Source organism: Ovis aries, chromosome 2 (assembly GCF_016772045.2).
Source record: "Ovis aries strain OAR_USU_Benz2616 breed Rambouillet chromosome 2, ARS-UI_Ramb_v3.0, whole genome shotgun sequence".
NCBI lineage: Eukaryota > Metazoa > Chordata > Mammalia > Artiodactyla > Bovidae > Ovis > Ovis aries.
The window spans coordinates 37,488,488-37,516,301 of NC_056055.1; the positions used below are offsets into that span (position 1 = coordinate 37,488,488).

A 27,814-nucleotide genomic window follows, 5' to 3' on the forward strand; every position below is an offset into this window, starting at 1 on the left:
AATCATTGCATGGTTATATCACATTTTGTTTATCCATTCATCATTGGATTGTTTCTACTTTTTGGCTATTATAACTGATGCTCCTTATGGACATTCCATGTGTAAATTTTTGAGTAAATATATGTTTTCAAATCTCCTGAGTATGTACCTAGGATTGGAATTGCTTGGTCATATGGTAACTCTTTAAGTTTTTAAGAACTGCTTGGAGAACTTTTAAAACACAGTATTGCTGTCTTAACTATTTTGAGCCTGATGTAATAGGACCTGGTTTCATTTTTTAGAACTTGCTCAAGGGATTGTACTACGCAACTAGGGGTGGTGATGGATGGTGAGCCACTCCCTATTCCAGAGTCTTAAACTTTGTTTATTTGATGATGGGAAATTCCTGATGCTTCTGGAAGTATCACCACTTAAGAGTGGAGATTTAGACATGGTTGGAAAGCCACATTAGGTCATGAGTAAGCTGACAAACCTGGGTTGACTTTGTAGCGTTTTTGCAGAATGGAGTTTTTCTGGGCTCCTGCTTTACTTGTTTCACCATTCTGTTGGCTCCTTAGGCCCATTGTGCAACCACAGGATCAGAACAGGGCAGGAGATAATGGCATCGTTATCTAGTAATTGTTTTAAAATTTTGAAGTATAGTAGTTTTACAATGTTGTGTTAATTTCAACATAGTGATTCAGTATCTTTTCAGATTATATTTCATTATAGGTCGTTAGAAGATAATGGGTAGATAAGATTATGGGTAGATAGTAATTCCTTGTAGCCACGGCCTGTGAGGTGGTTAGAAGGTTTAGAATGTGGGTAGAAAGCAGACTCTAGATGTGTCACTGTTTATGTGGGTGGGCACTGATTCTGGGAGAGCAAGACCAGAGTATATAACATAGGAAGAGGAGCAGAATCTGCTATAAGGTGAGCAAGAAAAAAAACGCGAGTGTCTGTTTAGCAAGGATTATTATGGGTTTATGAGAAAGCTGTTAATATTCTGATAAGTGGATGATTTATAGAAATTCTATTTTAATCTAGTTCCAGTGTTTTTTTTTTTTTTAATTAAAAAGAAAAACAACTCTTTACTAGTCCTTGTCTGTGGTGTAGTAACTCTACTGAAGGTAACATCCTGGTATTATTTGGGGAGTGCGTGTTTGAATACAACGTAAATAAAAAGTACAGTACTATAACTTGTAGATCTATTAAAATGCTGTATAGTATAGGGACCCCCTCCAACACCTCCTCTTTTTTAAAAAAGATTTTGATTTTTAAGAGTTTTTTTTTCCCCCATGCTGTGAGGTGTGTGGGATTTTAGTTCCCCGACCAGGGATGGAAATGCAGTCTCAACCACTGTACCGTCAGCGCAAAGTCTGAAACCCTCTCCCCTGCCCTTTTTTTCTTTTCTCTTAGAGAAAAGACCTGAAAGGGTTTAGACTGCTAATGAATACCTAGGAGCTTTTCAAGGGATGGGAGGGCAAATCATCATGAGGTGGCTGCTGAACTAAGATCTTAGTTAAAAGCCAGGGTTTAGAGCCGAGAAGTTAGCAAGGGAGCAGTGGGACAGATGTGTGGAAGCAGCTATTAGGCAATTAAATACTTTTTCTTGACTGACCTTAGATAACTACAAAGAGAAATATGACTATGCCAAATACTTCTTGATGTCCCATAATGTTCAGGGTTTCACCAGCATTCATCTTTTCTGTGGGCTGATTATGTGTACAGAATAGCAGATAACATTGTGTGTGACGCCTTGGTGTAAGGGAGTTAACCTTGTCCACCAACTGCTCGAGGCCTGACCCTGCCCTCAGCAGCTGCGGAGAATAAAAAAGTACCAGCTTGGTCAGCTCCTGGCACGCACGGCACAAGCAGTTTAGCTGTGTGGAATTGGGTCTCACGTTGGAGTTCCTTGGCACTGTAGCTGCCTTACTCTTCCCTGAGTTGAGGTTGTAGACTTCCCCTTGCTGGCTGCTTTGGGCCTTCCAAATTTGTTGAGGTCCTTAATATAAATCAGTGTTATTCTCTGCAGAAATGAAAAGATGAATTTTCTCTGCAGGAAAAGGTTGAGAATAATGGATATTTTCTCGCTAGAAAAAGCAAGAACACAAATTGGAGGTTAAGTAAAAATAATAAAACAGATCCGATTAGCAAAACATTACAATAGAGAGCTAAGGGAGCCTCTCTGGGTATCTGAAAGGCTGGGAAGTTAGGTGAGATTTGGACCCAGAACCAGATCTTTTGCATCAGAGGTGAGTTATTAAGGTTGCACTGACAGTAGTAACGCTGTCTTCAAGACAAGGAAGCTGACTTGGAATGTGTTTATCTATAATTGATACATATTAACGCATGGCCTGTGGGATCTTAGTTCCCTGACCAGGGATCAGACCTGCACTCGTCGGCGCCGCCCCCGCCCCCCCGCCGCCCCTCCGCAGTGGAAGCACAGTCTTAACCACTGGACTGCCAGGGAAGTTCCTTTGTGAGCATTCTTGATGGAGGCTTGCTTCTGTTCTTAGTAGTTGAGCCCTTGGCTGATTACATAATTCATGTTGTGTGGGTGTATTATCTTCTATTTTTGGGGAAAAAAGACATTCATTTTGCTGTTTCTGGAATATAATTTTTTCTTGATGCAGTCAGTAGATGAAATACTCTGTGAACCTCCTGGTTTCAGAGGTATCTTCCAGTGCTGACACTTTGTGATACTGTCTTCAAGCCCTTGGTCTTTCACCAACATCTTCACAGTTCTCGGCATGTTATCAGCAAGTGTTCTGTAACTCCTCAGGATGACCAAATGTACCCTTGTTTTTCTTTTAGGGTTTATATGGTTTTTAGATAAATTTTTACCCAACTATTTTTTAAAATGTCTTTTTTATGTCTAATTATAGTTACCATATTCTTATGGTGAATTTGTGCTATTGCTCATGTAAACTTTAATAGAAGTACAGGTGGCTGTTAACCATTTTGAGTTCATTCTGAAATTCTGGAATACTTGAAAATGCTGCTGAGATATCTTATCTACAAAAGGTTCTTGAAAATAACAGTTAATAAACCATTTTCTAAAAATGACCCATTACAGAGAAAATCTTTGTACTTTAATCAAGTTGGTTTATTCTGTTTTACTTTCTTTATATTGGAAGTAATTTTAGACCATTCTTGGACTTTAGATAATCTAGGAGCTTTATGTGGTATTTTGCTGATTTTGTTTTTAAAGATTTTGTTTTATGTGGTATTTGTTGTTTTTTTTTTTTTGTTTTACAGATGTAGTAGCATTTCTTATCCCTGTTAAAAATCTCTCACATCTTTAATTCACTTTGAATGAGGTGAAGTAAATATGGTTTTTAAAATTTAGTTGTATGGATTGAAATAACTTGGTGCTCCCTGCTACTTGAGAACCTGAGATATGTATGTTTGAGTTTCTACTGCATTATTTTTAGAATCTCTTGCTCTTGTCTGTTTCTATTCTAAGAATTCTCTTGGAACCTGTTGCATGGTAGTAGTCCTTGGGGGTAGAGAGTGATAGAGGGGATGGAACACAAGTGTAAACTGAATTCCTGTGGTCTGGCAACTGGGTGCTTATTGGAGAAGTACTGTCATTTACTACACAGAGCTCTTTTTCCAGAAAAGGAAACAGAATTTCCCCATGTGAGAGTATGCTGAAGGTGTTGATTTTTACATCTAATTTCCGTGCCTTATTCATTTTCAGAATTCATTGGTGGTAATTTTTAAGGATGTTGGTAGTGATTTTGGTAACTTAAGCTTTTTACCTTGCTTTAAGAATGCGCTGACTCCAGAACCTTTATGTAAAATACAAGAAAATTTGTCTGTTGAATCATATATCCTGTTAACTTGGCATTTTCTGAGCTCTGTTTTCTTTTCCCAGAGGATTCCATTATATTTAAACATTGTTGTTTGGAAATAACCATTTTTCTCTTTTAATTAAGATTTACTGCTCCAGGTTATTCATAAACTATTGCTACCAAAGACCTTTGGCATAAATATTGCAAATGGTTATTTCCAAACAACAATATTTAAACATAAAGTAAGCAGTGTACTTTTCATGTTTACAAAGCAGTTATTTTGGTTTAGCTATGGAGCAGAAGCCTAATCACCTACTCATTGTTGAATGTGGATTAAGAATTGATTGGAATGGAGATAGAAGATGGCGTTAGTGGTGAAGAACTCTTCTGCCTATGAAGAAGATATAAGAGACCGTGGATTTGATTCCTGGGTAGGGAAGATCCCCTGGAGGAGGGCATGCAGTCCACTCCAGTATTCTTGCCTGGAGAATCCCCTGGTCAGAGGAGCCAGCAAGCTACAGTTCATAGGGTCACAAAGAGTCGGACATGACTGAAGCGACTTAGCACACACACATGGAGATAGAAAGTCTTAATGTTTATGTTTTGAGACAGTGAATTAGTAAATTTTTTATAGTTTGAAACATAAGGAGCTTATGGTTAATCTGATTGACAACTGAGAATTTGGATATATTACATCAAAATGTTTGGTTTTTGTTAATAGCAAGGCTATTAAGACTAAAAGTCTTTTGTAAATCAAAAAAAACTCAGTCAATCCATTCAATTTAGCCTATTTCTGTACTTGCAGATTTTCATCACCAGATGGCACTGCTGTAAGAAAAAAGTTTCATTTTGTTATTTTTAATGTACCTAGTTTATTTTCATAGAGGGCACTGAGGGATAAATAGTTAAAGATAAGTGAGAAAAGGATCACATTATTCAATTAAAAGAATAACTGTTCTGAAATCTGTGGATAAACAAAAGATTTTTAAAAAAGGTTTTACCCTTGGAATACCCACTCAGCCAGGCAGATTTTGGTTGGATGCTTAACTTTAGATACTTAGCATAGAATTATGGAGTGAAGAATTACAGGGTATTAATGCTGAAAGTGATTTTAGAAATAAGTAATCTCTTTACTTCAGAAATACTAGCATGTTTCACATTTGTATGATGCCTGATAAAGTATTTGTATGTATGTTTTCAAAGCTGAGAATACTAAACTCAAAGAAAGCTTTTAAGATAATCATGACATAACAACCTTGTTTATATAATACAACCAAAAGAATAAACCCAAACCAACAAAGTCTTCAAACTGTTTATCTCAAAAAAGGATGCAGAGTGTGTTATTCGTACTGACAGTGAGAGATTCAAATAGAGAAAAAAGTTTTAAACCATAATAGACACACATATGTTCTCATTAATTGGTTGTTTGCTATTAGAGTGCAGTAACATGCCTGTAGCTTAAGCATTCCAGTTGACAGAGGACATATTAAGAAAATAAATGATGTTAGGACACCTAGTTCAGTACAAAGCTTGTGAAACCTTTTTTAGCTAAAATCGTTTTCAGGGACATAATTTTCCTTGTGATGCCTGAAATGGTATCCTGAGTTATGATGTCTCCTCTCTTTAAATTTAAGATACTCAGGTCCAAAAGATAACTAGAAATGCTTGTTTAATGTCATTTCATTAACCTGAGATAGTAAGATTTATAAATAAGGGTACATTGTTTCACATCATGGGAGTGTTTGCTTTGGGGTCTCCATAATTGATTGTTTTAGAAAACAATTTATGTATTGTTCTTTTTTGGAATCATTGACTCTTATGATTTGGTCTGTCTTAGGTTATTCTTAATTTTTACAGTTGGAATATATGTGTACATATAGTGACTCACATTGTTGTACAGTATAAACGAATACAACATTGTAAAGCAATTATTCACCAATAAAAAAAGATACCAGCTTCTATCACATGTCATTTCAACACATTTGTCAAGTGTCTCTTCTATTGACACCTACAGAGTAGTAAAGGGAGCAAAACAAAATGAGTTTCTGGTCTTGTTTATGATTTAAATCTGGGAAGGCAAGTTAAATATAGGAGAAATAGAGAATTTATAAGCTGAAATATGAATTGCATGTATATACTTTAGAATTCAGAGGAAAGTCGGTAGATAAAAGGCATTAGGAAATAAAATCCTAGTATTCTGTAGGCTGTTTTGGAATATTTTAAATGGACTTAGATAGAAACTCAAGGGCAGTTTAGGTTATCTGCTGTCAACTTCTGGTCAACTCTTGCCGGTTTTCCTGTTGGATGGTTTTCTATTGTTTCTTGTTTCATAGTATTTCTTTCTTTTTTCTTGGCTGTACTGAGTGGTTTGTGGTATCTTAATCCCCTACCAGGGATTGAACGTGGGCCCTCAGCAGTAAGCTGAGTCCTAACCATGGGACTGGTAGGGCATTTCTCATAGTGTTTCTTCCTTCCCTCCTTTCTCTTTAATTGAAATATAGTTGATTTACAATGTTAGTTTCTGGTGTACAGTGAAGTGATTCAGTTTTACTTATTATATTCTTAATATTTTCTCCATTATGGTTTATTACAGGATATTGAATATAGTTCCCTGTGCTGTACAGTAGGACCTTGTTGTTTATCCATCTTAGTATTTAATAAAATCCAAATACTACTACTTGTCAGATGTATGTTGATAAAAAAATTTCCCAGTTTATGGCTTGTATTTTCACAGGGCCAGCTGCCTTTTTATGAACAGAAGTTTTTAATTTTAGTTATTAATCTTTGGGACTTCTCTGGTGGTACAGTGGTTAGGACTCCACTTTTCCACTGCACAGGGCATGGGTTTGATCCCTGGCTGGGGAACTAAGATCCTGTATGCCACATGGTGAGGCCAAAAAAAAAAGTTATTAATCGTTGCAATTTTAACACCTTTTGACTCTTAAGAAAATAATTACTCTCATGAGATAAAAATTCCTTTCTTGGGGTTAAAAAAAATTAGCCTTATTTTCTTCTGAAATCAATAGTTTTGCTCTCTGTGTGTTCTTAGAGTACCTGTAAAGTAACTTTTATAATGTATGGTTTAGGAAAAGACATTTTAAAACCTATACTCAACCAGTTCTTTCAGCCTCTTTGAAAGTCCATCTTTTCCTGACCACATGCATCTTGTTGGAAATCATATTTCTGGGCTTTCTCTTTCTGATCCATTGCATGGATTGTCTATCCCTGTACCAGTTGTGTACTGTGATAAATACTGTAGCTTATAATCCTTGATACCTAGATGGTCAGTCTTGTGCCTTGTTGTTTTAAGAAGCATCTTAGCTGTTGACTATTCCCTGTGTCATTTTAGAATCACCTTGTCAGGTTTGAGAACAAAACCCTTGTTAGACTTTTGTTGGAAATTCAGTTGAATCTAGTTGAGGAAGAATGATCACTTTTACTGAGTGAACCTTTTAAAATAGGAGTTAGAGCACTTTTTTCCAAGGACCAGATAGTAAACATTTTCTGCTTTGCCTGTGTTATAACTTAACTATTCAATACTGCCATTGTAGTGAAAAAGCAGCCATAGACAACTTATGTGGAAATTTTTTTTGTTAGCTGATATTTAGGTGTAACCCTTGTACGTTTATTTTAATTTTGTATCTAAAATTTTGCTGAACTTACTAATTATAATGTATCTGAAGATTCTTTATATTTTTTATTAAAGTATAGTTGGTTCACAGTGTTTCAGGTGTTTACACTTTTCTTTGGGAACTGTGGGTTTTTTTATTTTTTAAATTTATTTTTGGCTGTGCTGGGTCATCATTGCTGCATGTGGGTTTTCTCTAGTTCTGGCGAGTGGGGACTACTTTCTAGTTGCTCTGCATGGGTTTCTCTCTTGTGGAACAAGGGCTCTAGGGTGAGTGTACTCAATAGTTGTGGCTCCCGGGCTCCAGAGCACCGGCCTCAGTAGTTGCGGTATACAGGCCTAGTTGCTGCATGGCACGTGGGATGTAACTGGACGAGTGATTGAACTCGTGTTCACTATTGAATCTCCGGGGAAGTTCTTGACCAAAAGAATACTAAGGAAATGGTTTCCAACTGGATATTCTTGTTTTACTGCTACCTTTTTGTAGAAATGCTTTGTCACTAAAATGGATTCTTAAAAACTTTTAACATGTTCCCTAAGCATGAAATAATATGACCATTCTACATTATTTTGCCATATATATTGCCACTCTCCATTTTCAGCTTTTTATTTAATTTGATAAAGCTTTTTATGTGTAGTTATTGGAATTGGATTTGTTTTGCTGTTTTCTCTCTTTTTAATATTTATTTACTTATTTGGCTGGCTGGATCTTACTTGTGGTACGTGGGATCTTTCGTTATGGTGCACAGACTCTAATTGCAGTGCAAGGGCTTAGTTGCCCTGCAGCAAATGGAATCTTCCCGGACCAGGGATCAAACCGGGGCAGCAGAGAGAGAACTCTGTGAGTTGGGTTTTTAAAAAGAGGACCTTGAGAAGGCTGATAATGAGTTTCTAGACTTCCGTGAGCAGATGGATATGATTCAGTCTAAACGAGATAGGTTGGATCAGGAAATAGGTTGGATCAGTTAGGGCATTGTAGTATTCTTTTGCTTGGACATCTCATTCATTGAATCATCTTTTAAGTGGCAGACAGTTAAATCTCAGTTTACATTTTCAATCTAGTAGGCTTAAACATTAAAAATTTAAATCAAGTACGTTATTATTATTATTTTGTACTTCTCCAGGGAGTGTTTTATTTTTATTTTTTAAAATTGAAGACTAGTTGATTTAAAATCCTGTGTTTCAGGTGTACGGCAAAGTGATTCAGTTATATATAAATTTTTCCTGGTGATATTCCATTACAGGTTACTATAAGATACTGAATATAGTTTCCTGCTATACAGTAAATCCTTGTTACTTAGCTGTTTTAATTACAGTGATGAGTATCTGTTAATTCCAGATTCTTAGTTCATCTTCTCCCAGCTTCCCACTTGGTAACTGTATGTTTCTGTGTCTGTTTCTGTTTTGTAAAGAAGTTCATTTTTTTTTTTTTTTTCTTTTTTTGGATTCTGCAGATAGATGATGTTGTCTTTGTCTTTGGCCTACTTCACTCAGTATGATCTCTGTGTTACTACAAGGGGCAATATTTTATTCTTTTTCATGGCTGAGTAATGTTCCATTGAAGCACATATGTGCTTTTCTATGTGCTGCATTTAGGCCAGTTGAGTCAAGCAGATATTTGTAGGCCATAGATGATTAGTCTGTTTCCGGTTCATGCTCCTTAAGTGTGGTTCAGAGGGGAAGATGCATGTGTTTTCCAGTTAATTATAACAGCAGCCTTGTAAAAAATATTTTAATTTTAATATAGAATCTTTATTTATTTTTGGCCATGCTGGGTCTTCGTTGCTATGCTTGGGCTTTCGCTAGTTGCAGCAAGCAGGGTCTACTCTACAGTTGTAGAGCATGGGCTTCTTGTTGCAGTGGCTTCTCTTGCAGATCATGAGCTCTAGGAGCTTGGGCTTCAGTAGTTGAGCCTTGGCAGGCGCAATTGGTTGTGGCGCTTAGTTACTTTAAAGCATGTGGGATCCTCCTGGACCAGGGATCCAACCAGCCATTGGACCATCAGGGAAGTCTTGCGGCAGACTATTTTAACACTACAATTAGTTGATTGAGTTTATACCATGTCAGCAGATCTTGAAAACAATAAGTTTCTTCAGAAAGAACATAGGTAGTATGTTGATTAAATACCATGTGTAAGTTTATTGAGGGTCAGCATTTTCTCCTAATAGTTTCTTTGGGAACAAGCAGGTACCTTTTGTTCTTAAGGAAGCATAGAGCCTGTTAAAACAGTGTGTGAATTATAGGATTTTGTTTAATGACTGAATTCTGCATTTTTCCTGGAAAGAAATACCCTTAAGCTTTAAATACATTTTAGAGCTCTACTAAATTCTTAGAGCAGAGTTTTTCGCCTGGACATCCATCAGCATTGAACAGGTGGAGTGGGTTGTTCCTGGATGGGTTTTGACGGGAGAGGGAGCGAAGATGAGATGTAATTCTCTTGACATTTCAGGCAGAAATTTCTGTGGATATGCCTTTTTCTGAGGGGAGGGGCCATAGTTTTTATCAGTTTGTCTAAGTGCTTAATGACCCAAAAGATTGAGTCACCATATTATATTAGAGTGAAACACATGTTTAATGACAGACATGAAAGTGTTATTTTTACCTTTAATGAGGTTGTGAATCTGGCATCTGAGATTGTAATAAACTGGAGAGAGAACATTCTTTAGGAAGGGATGTTTTCAAATATGTATTGAAGCTTAAAGTATATGAGAAAGGCACCAGAGTTAGCAGCTCTTCACCTAGTGACATCATGTATGACTTAAGTGGACTCTTGTTTAAAATTCAAGTTCTTTTTATTTTGTGGGATGTTTCAGCAAAGGATCTATTCACCTTAACTCACTTCTGCTTTAATTACTGAGTTGAGGTGTGACATTCTAATTACTTTCATGGTAACATGTGGATCATCAGTATCATTTTTAAATTCTTTTTTATGACTTCTTTAGGCTTCCTCTCCTATTCATAGTGGTTAAAACCTTTGCCATTTTCTTTTGTTCCTCCACCCCCCACTCATCTAGTATGTATTCTCTGCAGGTGTTTTGTCTCTTTTACTAAAAAAGTAAAGATTGATAAAACCAACTCTGTTGACTGTCTTTCCTAATCTTCAAATCTTCTTCCTAATCTTCGAATCTTTGAACCTTCTTCCTAATCTTCGAATCTTTGAATCTTCCTAATCTTCTAATCTGTTGCACCTGCTCTTTTATTCATTCTGTTGGCCTGCGGAGAGGGCACCCTCTTCTTGTCCAAGGGAGTCTTTTCCCTTTATTGCTATTTCAGTTTAATGGCTCTCAGTTACCTCTTCTTTGGCTTATAGATAGGCCTCTTTTATTCAGTTAATATGTATTTGGAAGAATAAAAGTGACAGGATGGATGTAATCACTGTCCTCATGGTGCTTACAGTGTATTAGAATTGCTCAGTGTACCTCATCCTTACAAAACTCTACTTTGTTCTGTATCTCCTTCTGGTTACTACTTCTTGCAAGTATGATTAGTTTACTGTCCCTCTCCCTCGTTCATCTTGGCTTTTTCCACTCCAGGGTTTCTAAGCTCTGTTGGCAGTGGTCACTAGTGGCCTCCTAGTTGCAGAGTTCCAGTGGACCTTCGATTCACGCAGTGATTTTCAAAATTCTTGAAAATATTAAAGGGTTTACTTTGTTATTTTAAATGTTCATGTTGTTTGCTATTTTTCTGAGTGTATATGACTGTCAGGAAAAGTTAGGGAGATGGTGCTAAGGTGGGCTGCAAATTACGGTGTCTCTAGCCACAGGTCTTGTTTGTTGGAGACTGCAGTGTCTACAGTTTGGTGTTGTGTAGCTTGTTTACATAAATAAGAGTTCTGTCACCTCCATCCTTGATGTTGGGCTACTGTTTTGCTAGTATAGATTATGAAGGCAAGAGTTACTGGTTTGATTTGTATGCTCTGTACCCTAGGAAATAAGCAATTGGAGCTCACTGTGTTGCATCTCATTGGTCTGTAGAACCTTTTCAAGTTTTATTTCTGATTCTTAAAATGGGGATTATGCCAAATTCTATAGTGTTGAGGATTACAGTGAGTAATTCAAATAAAATATTTAGCTTGTTGTTCAGCATGTAATAAATTTAAATAAAAAGTTGCTGTCACTATATAAACATTACAGTTGAGCCATATTACCTTTTATGTGGAACAGTAATTGTTTTTTTTCCCCTCACTGTTGTTTATGTTTCTGTGTACCCACCACTGATTATACTTAATCATATATACAAATTCACTTCTTAAGATGGTCAAAAACATTTTCTTGGAGGCATCTCTTTGGTATCCCTCTATATTCCTGCTCTGATTAGATCTGATTGCTCTGTAGGCCTCCTGTAGTCAAGATGTCATCTTGATAATTTTTCACTGTCATCTGAGGGAGCCACCTCTCCTGTTTCCTGTGTTAGACCTCCTTCTTATCCCCTAGTTTTTGGCAATCACTGATCTACTTTCTCTAATTTTGTCTTTTCTAAAATGTCATAAAAATGGAATCATACAGTATGCAGCTTTGTAAATCTGGCTGCTTTCGTTTAGTATAATGTGTTTGAGATTCATTCATGTTCAACAGTTGGTTCCTTTTTATTGCTAATTAATAGCTGTATGGATATGCTACACATACTCTTTGAAGTACATTTGGCATATTTCCAATTTGGGGGATGGTGACTTTTCAGATTATTTTTGAGAAAAGTGGCCTGTAGCCATCCCGAGTTACAAGGGAGGCTGAAAAATTGAATATTTAGCTTTTCACCCTCTTTGCAAGAGGACTGCGAGAGAAAAAATATGTTGTAAAGGGATTTCGGTAGGTAATTCATGGTGTCAGTTGCAAATGGCCTTTTCTTAGAATGCTGTTTCAGAGGTTTTGTTTGTTCCAGGAGCTTCCTGAGTATGAGGTCCACAACCTGTTTCTGTCTTCACATTGATTGGAATCTTTGCTGAGTATAGGATTCTAGATTGGAAATTGTGCTCTTAAGGCATTGTTGCACTGTTTTTTAAATTGGGGTAAAGTATACAGAATTTACCACTTTAACCATTTTTTAAGTGTACATTTTGTACACTTTATGTTAAGTACATTCACATGGTATTGTGGCCATCCATCTTCACAACTTTTTACGTTTCTTCCTCAACAAAAATTCCATACCCATTAAACAATAGCTCCCCATTTCCCTAAGCTCCCAACCTCTGGTAACTATTATTCAACTTTGCCTATGAATTGGACTACTCCAAGTAACTCATATAAGTAGAGCCATAGGATATTTGTCCTTTTGTGGCTGACTAATTTTGCTTAGCATAATGTCTTCAAGGTTCATTCATGTTTGTTGCATGTGTCAGAAATTCCTCCCTTTTTAAGGCCGAATAATATTCCATTTTATGTTTATATTCCTTGTGTACTTAATATTTTATCTGTAGTTAGAAACCTGGGTTGCTTCCACTTCTGAGCTGTTGTTAGCTGTTTTTAGCTATGGACATGGGTGTACGAATATCTCTTTGAGACCCTGCTTTTACTTTCTTAGGTTTATACTCAGAAGTGGAATTACTGAATGGGATGGTTTTATAGGAACATGATACTGTTTTCCATAGCGGCTGTACCATTTTATATTCTTAACGGTGGTATTCAGGATTCTAATTTTTCTGCATCTTCTCTAAAACTTATATTCTGTTTAAATATATTTTTTTATCATAGTAGCCATGCTATTCAGTGTGAAGTGGTGTTTTGTTGTTGTAATTGTGTTTTGATGGCATATTGAATTATGTGCCTGGCACTTGCTATTGAGTAAGTGTTGAGTAAATAAAGGAAAATTACAGTTGTTTTTGTCTCACTGGAAGATTTGTCATTTATAAGTGGTTTTTGCCTTAAGGTATAGCTTGTCCTAGACATCACATTTTGAATTGGATTATTGGCAGTAAAGTCTCCGCTGGACATAATATTGCCTTTGGGTTCAGATACCAACTGCAAATGGAAAGAGGCAGTTAAAACTACATATGTTAATAGTAGTAACTATATACACTTGTCCCTTGGCATCTTACGCAGGGTTGGTTCTAGGACCTCCCTCAGATAACAGAATTTTGTGCATGATTGTCTCCCTTACAGAAATCGCATAATTGGGACTTCTCTAGTGGTCTAGTGTTTGACTGTGTGCTTTCACTGCAGAGGACGTGGGTTTGATCCCTGGTCAGGGAACTAAGATCCCCTATGCCAAAAAACAAAAAAAAAAGGCAAATACTATTTCTTGAATATAACCTACACGCATCCTGCTGTATGCTTTAAGTCATCTCTGGATTACTTATAATACCTAGTACAATGTAAATGCTATGTAAATAGTTGCCATAGTGTGGCAAACTTAAAGTTTTGCTTTTTGGATCTTCCTGAAAAAAATGTTTTTCTAATATTTTCTGTTTGTGGTTGGTTGAATCTCCGGATGCAGAGGGCTAACTTTATAGTGGTAAACTAATTGCTGGTTAAAATTGAGATATTTTATATTTTTGTTTAGAATTGCTATAATCACCATTGAGAATAGTGTTTGCTGTGGGTTTGTTGTATATGGCCTTTACTATGTTGAGGTATGTTCCTTCTGCGTCTACTTTCTAGGGAGCTTTTATCTTAAACAAATGTTGCATTTTGTAACAAGCTTTCTCTGAATCTATGGAGATGATCATATAGCTTTTATCTTTCAATTTGCTAATATGGTGTATCACATTGATTTGTTATGTTGAAGAATCCTTGCATCCCTGGGATAAAGCCCACTTGATCATGATGTGTGACCTTTTTAATGTGTTGTATTCTGTTTGCTAGAATTTTGTTGAGGATTTTTGCATCTATGTTTATCAGTGTTACTGTCCTGTAATTGTCTTTTTTGTGGCATCTTTGTCTGGGTTTTAGTATCAAAGTGATGGTGGCTTCATAGAATGAGTTTGGGAGTTTTCCTCCTGCGATTCTCTGGAAGAGTTTGAGCAGGATAGGTGTTAGCTGTTCTCTAAACTTTTGATAGAATTCGCCTGTGAAGCCATTGGCCCTGGGCTTTTGTTTGTTGGAAGACTTTTGATTACAGTTTTGATTTCCATGCTTGTGATTGGTTTATTCATATTTTCTATTTCTTCCTGGTTCAGTTTTGAAAGATTATATTATTCTAAGAATTTGTCTAATGAGATGAACCTGGAGCCTATTACATAGAGTGAAGTAAGTCAGAAAGAAAAACATATATGTATATTAATGCATATATATGGAATCTAGAAAGGTGATACTGGTGCTCCCATTTGCAGGGCAGCAGTGGAGATGCAGACATAGAGAATGGACTTACAGATATGGAGGTGAGGGAGGGGAGGAGAGAAAGGAGACGATGGGATGAATGGAGAGGGTGGCATAGAAACATATACACTATCATATGTAAAATAGATAGCCAGTAGGAATTTGCTGTATGACTCAGGGAACTCAAACCAGTATTTTATAACAACCTAGAAGGGTGAGATTGGATAGGAGGTGGGAGGGAGTTTCAAGAGGGAGGGCACATACGTATACCTATGGTTGATTCATGTTGATGTATGGCAGAAACCAACACAATATTGTAAATCAATTATCACCCAATTAAAAGTTAATTTTAAAAATTGCTATAATCATAAACCATAGACATTTAGACTGCCTTAGTAAAATTGGCTTAAAAGCTACCAGGGGAATCTAAAATCCTTAGTGGGTAGTTCTTGAGAATTTCCTTTCTAGAGAATCTTTGTTTTATCTCATATTTCTTCCATATCCCTGAATTTTATCCTTGCTGTTTTTTTGTAATCTGGAAGTTTTGCTTACCATGTCTGATTTCTTGCAGATTTTCTATTTTGTGCATACGTTATTTTGTATATACTGTATATGATGACTTCGGTGAGCAGTGACCGGTCCAGAGGCGCTCGGGAAAAACCACAGATTTCAGCAACACAGGCAACACAACTACAGAAACAAGTGGTACAGGTAAGTTTTTGTGGAACCCTTGTTTTCTTTGTTTAAAATTACAGAAATTAAGGGGCATATATGCATTAATGTTCTCCTTTGTAGGAAACCGAGGATTTTGAAACTTGTTTTTAAAAAGATAGTTTAGGGATTTCTCTGGTGGTCCAGGGGTTAAGAATCCACTGCCAAAGCAGGCAGCACAGGTTCAATCCCTCGTCTGGGAAGGTTCTACGAGCCATGGAGCAACTAACCCTGTATGCCACAAGCACTAAAGCCCACACACCTAAGAGGCTCCACAAGAAGAGAAATCACCACAGTGAAAAGCCTGCCCACCACAACTAGGCAGTAGCCCCCACTTGCCACAACTAGAGAAAACCTTCACACAACAACCAAGATGGAGTGCAGCCAAAAATAAAGTAGTTTGTTTTTTTTTTTAAAGAAAAGGATATATTGAATTTTTTAAACAAATAAATAGTCTGTAATAGGAAAGAGGAAGTACAGATTCAGGTAAACTTGTTCCTTAACTGTTTAATCCTGAACTTTTTCCTGCTACTTATTAGCACCTAGGTCATCTCCTTTTGTCATTAATCCAGGTGTGTCCCTGGAATGTAATATGAAAATCTCAAGTGGAAAACACTGTGGAAAACAATACTCTGAAGTAGAGAGAAATCTGATTACAAGAGATTTTTAAAATGCTGTCTTTTCTGGGACTTCCCGGGGGGTTTAGGAGTTGGGACTCCATGCTTCCACTGCACAGGCATGAGTATGATACCTGGTTGGGGAGCTGAGATCCCTCATGACGTGCGATGTGGCAAAAAAAAAAAAAAAGTGAGTTGTTGGGAATGGAAACTATCTCCATCTCCCACCCAAATAAAATTTTTGGAAAGCCGTCCATTGAGCTTTGAGAAGGATTTCTAGACCCTTAGATTTTTGATTTCCAGAGAATCAAAGTCTACAGAATGGAGGAAGGAGGACTGCCAAGTATTGTCTCTACTAGCTTTTCCTTTGGCCCTTTAGGGGTGGCTCATTTTATAGAAGAAAAAAGCTGCCCACTGAACTGTGAGAAGGATTCCTAGACACTTAGATTTCTGACTTTCCTTGTAAAAAAACGTTTGGTTAGAATTTCTCAAAACAGTAAAATCCTTAACCCTATTCTGGAAAGTGTTTCTTAAGGGAACAACCTGAAACTGGGGGTAGAATGTGTGTCCCTCATTCCAGAAGATACTTCCTGCCCAATCTAAATGTCTAATGGTAGAGGTGTCCTGAGACACTCTTATCGAGGCAGCAGGGTGTAAGAAGACCATGAGCTCTTTTGAATCTGAGTAAGCCTGGGTTTGGGACCTAAGTTTGCCACTTTACCATTGAGATATTAATTATTTAAGTCTCTTTGAACCTCAGTGTAAAAGAAAAATTGCTTGGAGAGTTAGAGAAACATTTTGAGAGTAGTACATATAATTTCTGAATATCCTTCTTCTAGATTCCCCCCAGATTTTAACATTTTTGCCATGTTTGCTAATTTATCCTGTTCTCTCTCCTTCTACAAAGGAGAAACTACACACAACTTTTCCTTCAAACTTTTTGAGAATAAATTGCAGATATGGTGCGTCTCTACCCCTAAATATTGCAGTATATAATTTTAAAAAAAGTGAAGTGAAGTCACTCAGTCTTGTCTGACTCTGCAACTCCATGGACTGTAGCCCACCAGGCTCCTCCATCCATGGAATTTTCCAGGCAAGAGTACTGGAGTGGTTTGCCATTTCCTTCTCCAGGAATCTTCCTGACCGAGGGATTGAACCTGGGCCTCCCACGTTGCAGGCAGACACTACCATCTGAGCCACCAGGGAAACAAAGATCTTATTTTATGTAGTCACAAAACAATTATCAAAAATCAGAAAATCAGCTCATCTATTGTAACCTGTACATTGTATTCATATTTCCCCAATTGTCCCAATAATGTCCTTTTTAGCTAATTAAGTCCTTGATTATACATTGTATTTAGGTGTCAGTTCTCTTTATTTAGTCTTTCTTTTTTTTTTTTTTTTCAGTCTTTCTTTTTTGAAATATCATTTATTTATTTGGCTGCTGTGGGTCTTAGTTGTGGCACATAAGATCTAGTTCCCCAACCAGGGCGTAGACCCAGCCACTTGCACTGGGAGCACTGAGTCTTAGCCACTGGACCACTAGGGAAGTCCCTCTTTAGTCTCTTTTAATGTAGGACTTGCTCTGTTTCATGACACTGATGTATTTGAAGAATATATGCCATTTATTTTATAGAATATCTCCCAGTTTTAGTTTGTCTGATACTTTTTCATGATTAGAGGAAGTTTATGCATTTTTGGTAGAAGTACCACAGAAATGATGATCTGTACTTAATGCATCATATATGATGTATAGAACATAGGTTTGTCTTATAAACTGGTAATTTTGTCACTTTATTATCTAGTATCATGTGAGGATGATGTTTTAAAACACTCTAGTTTTAAAAAATTAAAATGGAGTGTGATAATGTTAAACTTAAAAAGTTATTTTATGAGGAAAAATGGGCTTATTTGGGAATAGTAGAGAATTGCAATTCAGAATAAGCAAGCCATTGCAGAAACCATAGGCAAGTCTCAGAAACAGAGGAACTTTATTTTATAGAGAAAAATGAGGAAGTTGGTAGGGGTTGTTTTGAACAAAAGTCCATTAGAGAAAAGTGAGGTACAGGGTAATAAGGGTTTCTCATTAACTGAGTTGCTGAAATAGTTGATTTCTTGTAGGGATGCAATGTACATCTTTTCCCATTGGGGCCTACCTGCAATGTTAGTTTTTCCTGTAATAGACCTGTAGTGGTACTGCCTGAGAGTTTCCCCTTCTGGTCTTCTGATTCCATTTTAGTGAATTTTCCCTTCATTAATTTCACAGTATTTACTTTATAGCATGCTTGGAAGGAATTAGAAATTATTTAAGCTCTATTCAGGAAGTGGTAGCTTTTACTCTTATTGTATATTCTGCATATGTTATGAAGTGATTATAATAATATTTGAAATTTTAATGAAAAAGGCCTGGTTACTGAAAGAACCCAATGTTTTGCTTATAATGCAACTGTTAAAACATTTAAGGAAAAAGAATAGTTCTTAATTGTTGTTCAGTCACTAAGTCATGCCCGACTGTTTAGACCCTATGGACTGCAGCACACCAGGCCTCCTTGTCCCTCACTATCTCCCAGAGTTTTCGCAAGTTCATGTTCATTGAATCGGTGATGCCATCCAACCTTCTCATCCTCTGTTGCCCTCTTATCCTTTTGCCTTCAGTCTTTCCCAGTATCAGGGTCTTTTCCAATGAATCAGCTGTTTGCATTAGGTGGCCAGAGTATTGGAGCATCAGCATCAGTCCTTCCAGTGAATATTCAGGGTTGATTTCCTTTAGGATTGACTGGTTTTATCTTGCTGTCCAAGGGATTCTCAAGAGTCTTCTCCAGTACCACAGTTTGAAAGTGTTAATTCTTTGGTGCTCAGCCTTCTTTATGGTCCAACTCTCACATCTGTACATGACTACTGGAAAGACCATTGCTTTGAATATACAGAACTTGTTGGCAAAGTGATATTTTTGCTTTACACTGTCTAGGTTAGTCATAGCTTTCCTTCCAAGAAGCAAACATCTTCTAAGTAATTAATTATAACTAACAATACTTATCTTTAGATGGTGGGCATAAGGGTGATTTAGAAAACAAAATCTGACTTCATTGTATTTTCCAAATCTACTAGGTGACAGATCCAGCCCAAAACTTTTGGCTGTACTAGAGAAGCTTTGAACACATTGTACATTGTGAAAGTAGCTTTAGCTCATTATGAGCCAAGTGAATGGAAGAGAGATCCAGAGGAAGAGAGTTAGTAATGCTGTTTTTCTTGGCAAGACTTTTATTTTTCCACTCAACAGTTGTATGGTGGATGTCACTAATGTTTGTTGTAGGGGAGGGTGTGTAACCTTGTTAACTTACCCCTTGATTCTGCTTTTTTTCCTCGTGATTTCAGAAGCTGAACTGATCTCTGTCACATTCTAGAGCTCAGCCTGGCAACTTTCCTATCATACTCTTAATTTGGTGCTTTGGTTATTGCATGTTTAAAGTAATTTTCTCTTGACTAGGGTAGTGAGCAAAGGAAAAGAATATTTAAGGTTCTGATTTAAAATGCTTTATATTTCATCAATATGCTAGTGCTGCAATACTGGACTCCTGTTAAGTGCATCAGCTGTGTTGTGTCTAGATGGTCTATAATCGTAGGAATAAAATGATGATACCACTGAAGAGAAATACAAAGAATATTTCAGTCATAGTATTTAAGCTGAAAAAGCTGAGTCGGAATAAATTAGTGATTAGTATTTACCTTACATATGGTACTGAAGAATGATTTTATGGGTAGAAATGTGTGGATGGAAAAATATCAAAATGAAAATAAGGAAATATATAGAAGCCCTAGACTATTGCCTGCAGCAAAATGCTGTTGGCAGTAACTTTTCTGCTTTTAGTCTTTAGTGAAAGTTCGTCAACTTGAGTGTTTTTATTACTAATATTTTAAAAGATATTTTAATAGAGTTAGAGGAGTGTTCTTTGTTTCTGTAACTTGTGTATATTTAGGAAGCACAGACAATTCTTTAGCAATTTTTAAGTTTAAATATTGCTGCCTTTAGAGGTATTATTGTGGCTATTTCCCTCCCTGCCCTATTACTTTTAATTGATCCCGCATCCCTTTTTAGGAAGATATTATAGCCAGAGTCCCTGTCCTTGGTGTATCATATACTCTGTAAAATTGTTGTATGCCGTATTTTCTCTGTGAAATGTCTTGAACTAGGCATATTCCGCTAATAAACATCATACAGTGAGTGAATTTTTCCAACTGGTCTATGGTTCACTTTCTTGGATATTTTCCCCCATTTATTGTGTGTGTTTGTGTGTGTATTTAATTGAAGTCTAGTTGATTTACAACATTGTTAGTTTCAAGTGTACAGCAGAGTGACTCAGTTATATGTATATATTTCAGATTATTTACCATTATAGTTATTAAAAGATACTGAATAGAGATCCCTGTGTTATTTAGTAATTCCTTGTACCTTAACTATATTTTGTATAGTAGTTTGTATCATTAATCCCATACTCCTAATCTATCTCACCTCCACGTCCTTTCCCCCGTTTAACTGTCAGTTTTGTTTTCTACGTCTGTGGGTCTTGTTTCTGTTTTGTATATAGGTTCATTGGTATTATTTATTAGATTTCATATATAAGTGATATCGAATAGTACTTGTCTTTCTCTGTCTGATTTTATTTATATTTTTAATTTTAGCTCCTGTTTAACATCTGTTTTTCCCCCTTCTTTTCCTTGGTCCTTTATTTTTTACCTTCTTCCCGGCCTTCTTTTCTGGTCTGCTGAAATTCCCCCCTAATATTTTATTATGAAAATGTTCAAATATAAAGAGAAGGTGAAAGACTTGTACAGCGAACACCCACAAGTTCACAGTTACCTTTAAAAAATTGTTTCTGTATTAATTTGTCTACCCTGGGTCTTCGTCGGTGTTCACGGGCTTTTTCTAGTTAGAGCGAGCTGGGAGCTACTCTCTAGTTGTGGTGTGCAGGCTCCTCATTGTGGTGGCTTCTCGTTGCAGAGCACAGGCTCTGGGGAACGCAGGCTCCATAGTTGTGGTGCGTGGGTTTAGTTGCCTTGCAACATGTGGGAATCTTCCTGGATCAGGAATCAAACCGGTGTTCCCTGCATTGGCAGGTGGATTCCTAACCACACACCACCAGGACAGCCCCCTCACAATTACCTTTTTGCTCTATTTGTTTTTATCACATTAGACTAGCTGTCCATCATGCCATCTTATTTTTTTATGCATTTCAAATATATCTATATGATATACCCCTGGACACTCTTGCTTATATGTCATTAACTAGAACTTAATATTTGTCTAGGTTTCTCTCTCTCTCTCTTTTTTTTTTTTTTGGTGAAATTTACATACAGGTGCATTTTAATGTATCAGATCACTTAAATATATTTTAAAATATATATTTTTTTGTATACATTTTGAGTAACCCAGTCTCCTATCAAGATACAGGACATCACCTTCATCCCAGAAAGTTGTGCTCATTTTATTTTCTTGGTATAGACACCTGCTTTAGGGTCCTGGTGATTTTACGTACTCTTGACTGCTTTCCACTTTGCCCCCCATTCTCGTTTCTCTCATTCTTTGTGCCTCTTTTCATTGGACTCTCACAGGTTTCTTATGACGAATGTAGGCAGAGTTCTCCCAGATCTTGCACTTGTTGTGGTCACTTTTCTCAATCTGCAAGTATAAAGTGATAAAAGAAACATCTCCTTTTACATCCCTTCCTTCTCTTGGCCACACTAGCCTGGACTCTCATGACTGCTTTCTTAAAGACTGTTCAAATAGCTTCTTCCCTAGTTGGGAGGCAGCATGATTGTTAACACTGGATACCCCACACCTCTGGTAGTTAGGAGGCCTGTGCCAGTAACACTTAGGATAAAGCATGAGTAAATTACATAGGGGTGCAGTATGCAGTTGAACTGGATTACTACCTCTGAGATCTTCCTAGCCATAAAACAGAAGCTGTTCTTTGTGATTTAGTAATTTTTATAATGGGAACTTTTGGATCTTATAGGAAGATAATTCTTCATTGATGAACAGTTTCATGATGGTTATTTACCAAATTACTGTTGGCCCTATACTGTATAATACTTGTACTATGTTTTTCAAGTTTGGGTGTTTTCCTAAGAGAGAGAGATTGAGTGAGTGTGTGTGTGTGTATGTGTGTGTTGGCATTTTAGCCATAAGAATTTAGTTCATGAATATATTCTACTTTCCTCACTTAATTGTTGAAAGACTTTGTTTAGACTCTCCAGCACAAATGGCTGGAACAAACATCCTTATTTTGTTCTTGATGTTAGAAGGAAAGCTTTCAGTTGTCTTTCACCAGTAAGTAGATTGTTAAAGTTGTTGGTTTAAGTTAAAGTTGTTATTGAGGAAGTTCCCTTCTATTTCTAATTTGTTGGAGTTTGTTTATCCTAAAGGAGTTCAGTTCAGTCGCTCAGTTGTGTCCGACTCTTTGCGACCCCGTGAACCGCAGCACGCCAGGCCTCCCTGTCCATCACCAACTGCCAGAGCCTACCCAAACTTGTGTCTATTGAGTCGGTGATGCCGTCCGGCCATCTCATCTTCTGTCATCGCCTTCTCCTCCTGCCCTCAATCTTTCCCAGGATCAGGATCTTTTCAAATGAGTCTGCTCTTCACATGAGGTGGCCAAAGTATTGAAGTTTCAGCTTCAACATCAGTGCTTCCAATGAACACCCAGGACTGATCTCCTTTAAGATGGACTGGTTGGATGTCCTTGCAGTCTAAGGGATTCTCAAGAGTCTTCTCCAACACCACAGTTCAAAAGCATCAATTCCTTGGTGCTCAGCTTTCTTTATAATCCAACTCTCACATCCATACATGACTACTGGAAAAACCAAAGCTTTGACTAGATGGACCTTTGTTGGCAAAGTAATGTCTCTGCTTTTTAATGTGCTGTCTAGGTTGGTCATAACTTTCCTTCCAAGGAGTGAGTGTCTTTTAATTTCATGGCTGCAGTATCTGCAGTGATCTTTGGAGCCCATGAAAATAAAGTCAGCCACTGTTTCCCCATCTATTTGCCATGAAGTGATAGGACCTGTTGTGATGATGTTAGTTTTCTGAATGTTGAGCTTTAAGCCTGAAGGGGTACTGGATCTTATTAAATTCTTTTCTTGTGTCTACTGAAATAATCATGTTTTGTCTGTTATTCTCTTAATATGATATATTATGTTAAGATGTTAAACAACCTTGCATTCTTGAGATAAACTTAACTTGGTCACAGTGTATATTCTTTTTTTGTGTGTTGCTGGTATGCTAGGGTTTGCTGGGATTTTGTGGGGGGAATATTTTTATGTAGTTGTGTTTTCTTGTGATGTCTTTGCTTTTGGTATCAGGGTAATACTGGCCTTATAGAATGCATTAGGATGGTTCCCTTCTCTGTGTTTTGGAAAAGTTTGTGAAAAATTGATGATTGGTGTTCTTTCATTGTTTGATAGGATTTACCAGTGAAGTCATCTGGGCCTGAGTTTCTCTGTGGGAGCTTCTTTTTGACTAATTCAATCACTGTTACAGATTTTCAGTCTTTCTTGAGTCAGTTTCAGGAGTTTGCATCTTTTTTGGAATTTGCCTTTTAGACAGAATTGTTGACTTCTGTCTGGGTTATTCAGCTAGATGGCATAAACTTGTACATGGTTATTTTCTTACAATCCTTTTAATTCTTCTGAAGTTTGTAGTGATGTTTCTCATTTCATTCCTAATTTTAATAACTTGAGACTTATGTCTTTTTTCTTGGTTGTTCTAGCTAAGAGGTTTATAATTTTAAGATTTAGAAAAAAAAATTTGGAAAATGATAGAGGTCTCTACAACATTTATCCAGCTTTCCTTAGTCCTAGCATTTTATATTAAATATTGGCAAAGTTTTTCCAGAAAGGGCCAGATGACAAATACTTTCTGGCCTGCAGGCCACACACAGTCTCTGTTGCATGTTCTTTCTTTGTTTTTGTTGTGTTACAACATTTTTAAATGCTAAAAACGTTTCTTAGCTGGCACACCGTACAAAATCAGATCTTAGACTGTAGTTTACTGACTTCTGTCCTATGTAATTATTTGTCAGGAGGAAGATAACATTGGCACAATATTATTAAATAAATACAGACTTTATTTGGACTTCTCTAGTTTTTCCACTAAGGTCTCTTTTCTGTTCCAGGATCTGATCCAATTTGTTGTCATGTCTCCTTAGTCTCTTCTGATCTGCAGCAGTTTTTCATGACCACTTACACATTTGAAGAGTATATTGATATATTTTAAAAATAATTACTTGGTTACCTATCCTCCAAAAATGAATACTTAATATTAAAAATATTGTGAACTTACAAGTTTTACCATTTAAAGGGTTTTAATTATTCCTAGTTGTTTTTTTTTCTTTAAAGTTGAAATTATCCCATCTTTAGCCAGGTCTCTTGAAATTGGATCCTGAGGACTTTGGGATTTGTTTTTAGTGATCTTTGATAGTTTCTTCAAAGCTGGCATTATAAATTACTCTAGACTTCTCTTGTATAATTTCTGCTGCATACCTTGATCAGACATTGTGCTCGGGTATCCTGGCACCTTTTAGTGGGAAATGGCGCTTAGAGACCTCCATCTGGTAATGGATTTGGGTTTGTCATTGTTTATAGGTCTCTCCAGTGGACAGACTGAAAAGTAAAAATGCTTCATGAGTTAATAATGCTGGTAGTTCAAATTCAGGACTACAGAATTTTCATTTTCATTTTTTATATTACATTTTCATTATTTCTACACTGAGAATCCTAGTTTCTTCAGAACCCAGGGGTTGGCGTAATTAGAATATCCCCAAATTACTCATTTGCTTTATCTCACATGTGTATATACAGCCTTTAAAATAACAGTGCTAAAACTATTACCATATCTTGCCCATTTTTACACCACCTCTCCTGTGCCCAGTGCTATTTTTATTTATACACAGTTTTCAACTTAGGGAACTTGACCTTTTTCATTCCAGGGGCCTCCATAAACGTTACCTTGTTTTTATGTAATATCTTGGTCAGTGGCATCAGGTTTCAACATACTGAATATAAATGTTTACATTCTTTGCTGGAGCAACAATGTGTGTATTAGTTCTGATTCTGTAAAAAATAATTTTTTTTTGAATTTAGAATTTTCAGCTTTACCTTGAAATCAGTTGATAGAAGAAATGCCTAGTTGAATAGTTTCTTCAGATGTGAAATTTCAATGAAACTGCTTAGCTTATTTGCTTTAGCGCCTTCTGTAGCAGCTTTTAAACTAACAGCATTAATTTGCAGGATAATCACACTTCTACATCTGAGTGCCTCAGTTTTTATTAGTATTGGTGAAAATTATTCAACAACCAACAGGCACTCTGTGTATAGACCTGGGAAGTAAGTGTCTCCAGTTCTTGAATACAACTGGGGTCTCATAGCCACACTTGTTTTGGCCATTTGCTGTCTCATAATGTGACTCATAACGTGGAACCATTGTCAGCTGCCATTCTATTGTTTCTTGACACAGCCAGCGTTTCTGGTTATCTTGAATAGTCACTCTGCTAGACTTTAGTAATTTGTCATCTGCTCTCTTTTATGAGGGTCACTACATGGTTTTTTGCTATGACAGCCTTATTAATCACCTTGAAAGCATATTTTACTTGATAGAGGTAGCCCTCAAGTGAAAGAAATGATGTGACTGGTAATGCCAGCACAAAGGACAGATTGGTACACTCACTGTTCCAGGGTATAGCCTTTGGTATTCATGGCACCTGAATCAGCCGATAAGCTCCATCTGGAACTTGTGGGAGTGCCCTTCTATCCCTCTTTAAATAGTATCCTATACCTACATGCCCTGTTCGTGTGCCAGTTAGTTGTATACTGTACTTTCTCCATTTGAGACATCATTTAGTTTTACGTCTACAATAGATATTGTGACTGTTAAGCATGTACTTAGGTCAGTATCTCTAGTCATTTAGATTATTTACCTGAAGCCAATGCTGTTGTTGATTCCTCAGGAAAGGCTCATGGGAATAATCATCCCAGTGTTCTGTGGTGCTGGTAATGAGTTATGCCCTTTGTATTTGACTTTAAAGTCATTTTTTTTTGTTATACATGTTTGGCTCTTACTTCCTCTACTTGAATATCTTAAAATGTTTATTTTCTTTTTGCATTAAAGCATTGCTCTTGACAAGTTTATTGATAACTCTGATTTCTTTCCCTTAGAAGTCTTGTTGTTTCTGCCTACATACACATGGATATTTTTGTTTTAAAGTCCAGCTATTTTACTAAAAAATATCCTAGTGTGGATTGTTATGCATTGATGTTCTTAAGTATGGTGTTTTTGTTCAAAAATTTAAACATTATTCTATTTGCTTTCCAGACATTTTTCTTGAATTTTAGTTTTAAATCTTTGTACTGTTCCCTTTCTGTCCTTGTCATCTTCAGAGACTTGTATTCTCCACAGATTGAGGTTGGGTTGTCTTTTGCCTACATTCAGCATTTGACACTTTCTTTTCTCCCATTGCTTTATTAAATTTTCTTTTTTAAATTTCGTTTTTACTTTGAAGTATTTTTCCTCTTTTGCCTTTTATTTCTCTTATAGCATTAATTGTTAAGTTTATTTTTGTGTTCTTTTCAGTTTAGTTTTCACTTTCATTTCTAAGTTAGAAAAATGTAGACATAAAATGTTATTCGTTTATGTTTTTATCTTTTTCTTCATGCTCAGTCTTTTAGTACATATTGAAACAGAAGATAGCAGTTTTACTTTTTTCCCTAGGCACCTTTTTTGGTGTACTGTCATTGGTTATGGGGGGTATTACCTTGCTTATTCTTTTTCTCTTATACTAACTTTGTATTGGGTTTGACCTTTAGTTTTAGATTGCTCATTTTTATGTGAACTGAGTCTTGAACTTTTACATGGCAACATGGTTCAGAGTGGCTTTTCTCATTTCAGTGTTTCCTCTTTACCTATGTAATTATGTTGGCTTGCTTTCTGAGATTTCCTGGCTTTGTTCTGTTCCCCCAGTGTGGACTTTTTTTGGAATTTTCTGTATATGTGGCCCAATTTTTATTCTACTTCCAGTATTTTCTCTTGATGGGAACTTATAGCTGGTCAGTTCAGTTCAGTTCGGTTGCTCAGTCTTGTCCGACTCTGAGACCTCATGAACTGCAGCACGTCAGGTCTCCCTGTCCATCACCAACTCCTGGAGCCTACCCAAACTCATGTCCATTGAGTCGGTGATACCATCCAACCATCTCATCCTCTGTTGTCCCCTTCTTCTCCTGCCCTCAATCTTTCCCAGCATCAGGGTCTTTTCAAATGAGTCAGCTGTTAAGTGACCAAAGTATTGGTGTTTCAGCTTCAACATCAATCCTTCCAGTGAACACCCAGGACTGATCTCCTTTAGGATGGACTGGTTGGATGTCCTTGCAGTCCAAGGGATTCTCAAGAGTCTTCTCCAACACCACAGTTCAAAAGCATCAGTTCCTTGGTGCTCAGCTTTCTTTATAATCCAACTCTCACATCCATACATGACTACTGGAAAAACCATAGGTTTGACTAGATGGACCTTTGTTGGCAAAGTAATGTCTCTGCTTTTTAATGTGCTGTCTAGGTTGGTCGTAACTTTCCTTCCAAGGAGTATAAGCGTCTTTTAATTTCATGGCTGCTGGTCAGTTTCAGTAGTTTATGATGGTATTCCTCCTGCCTATTTCAACCTTTCTGCAATCCTGTAACTTAGTTTGCTATTGGAGTTGTCAAAAACCCTTTAGTACCAGATGCTGTTCACAAATTGCCCAACCTTACTTTCAAGTAAATGCCACTTGGCTACATGGGGTTTCCTG

General features: G+C 36.8%; 1 protein-coding gene across 6 annotated transcripts in view; it reads left to right on the plus strand.

Annotated features, from left to right (window-relative positions):
• Positions 1–27,814, plus strand: part of UBAP2 (ubiquitin associated protein 2) — a 114,669-nt gene that overhangs the window by 16,609 nt on the left and 70,246 nt on the right. For 4 of the 6 annotated variants that reach the window (XM_027964289.2, XM_027964291.2, XM_027964290.2 and 1 more), the window contains exon 2: positions 15,229–15,368. The exons of 1 other annotated variant lie outside the window; for it this stretch is intronic. In XM_027964289.2, coding sequence (XP_027820090.2) covers positions 15,270–15,368 — 99 coding nt within the window. In that variant the 5' untranslated portion in view covers positions 15,229–15,269. Of the gene's footprint in view, positions 1–15,227; positions 15,369–27,814 lie in introns of those variants that run through there. One more of the 6 variants, XM_027964293.2, reaches the window with a different exon arrangement.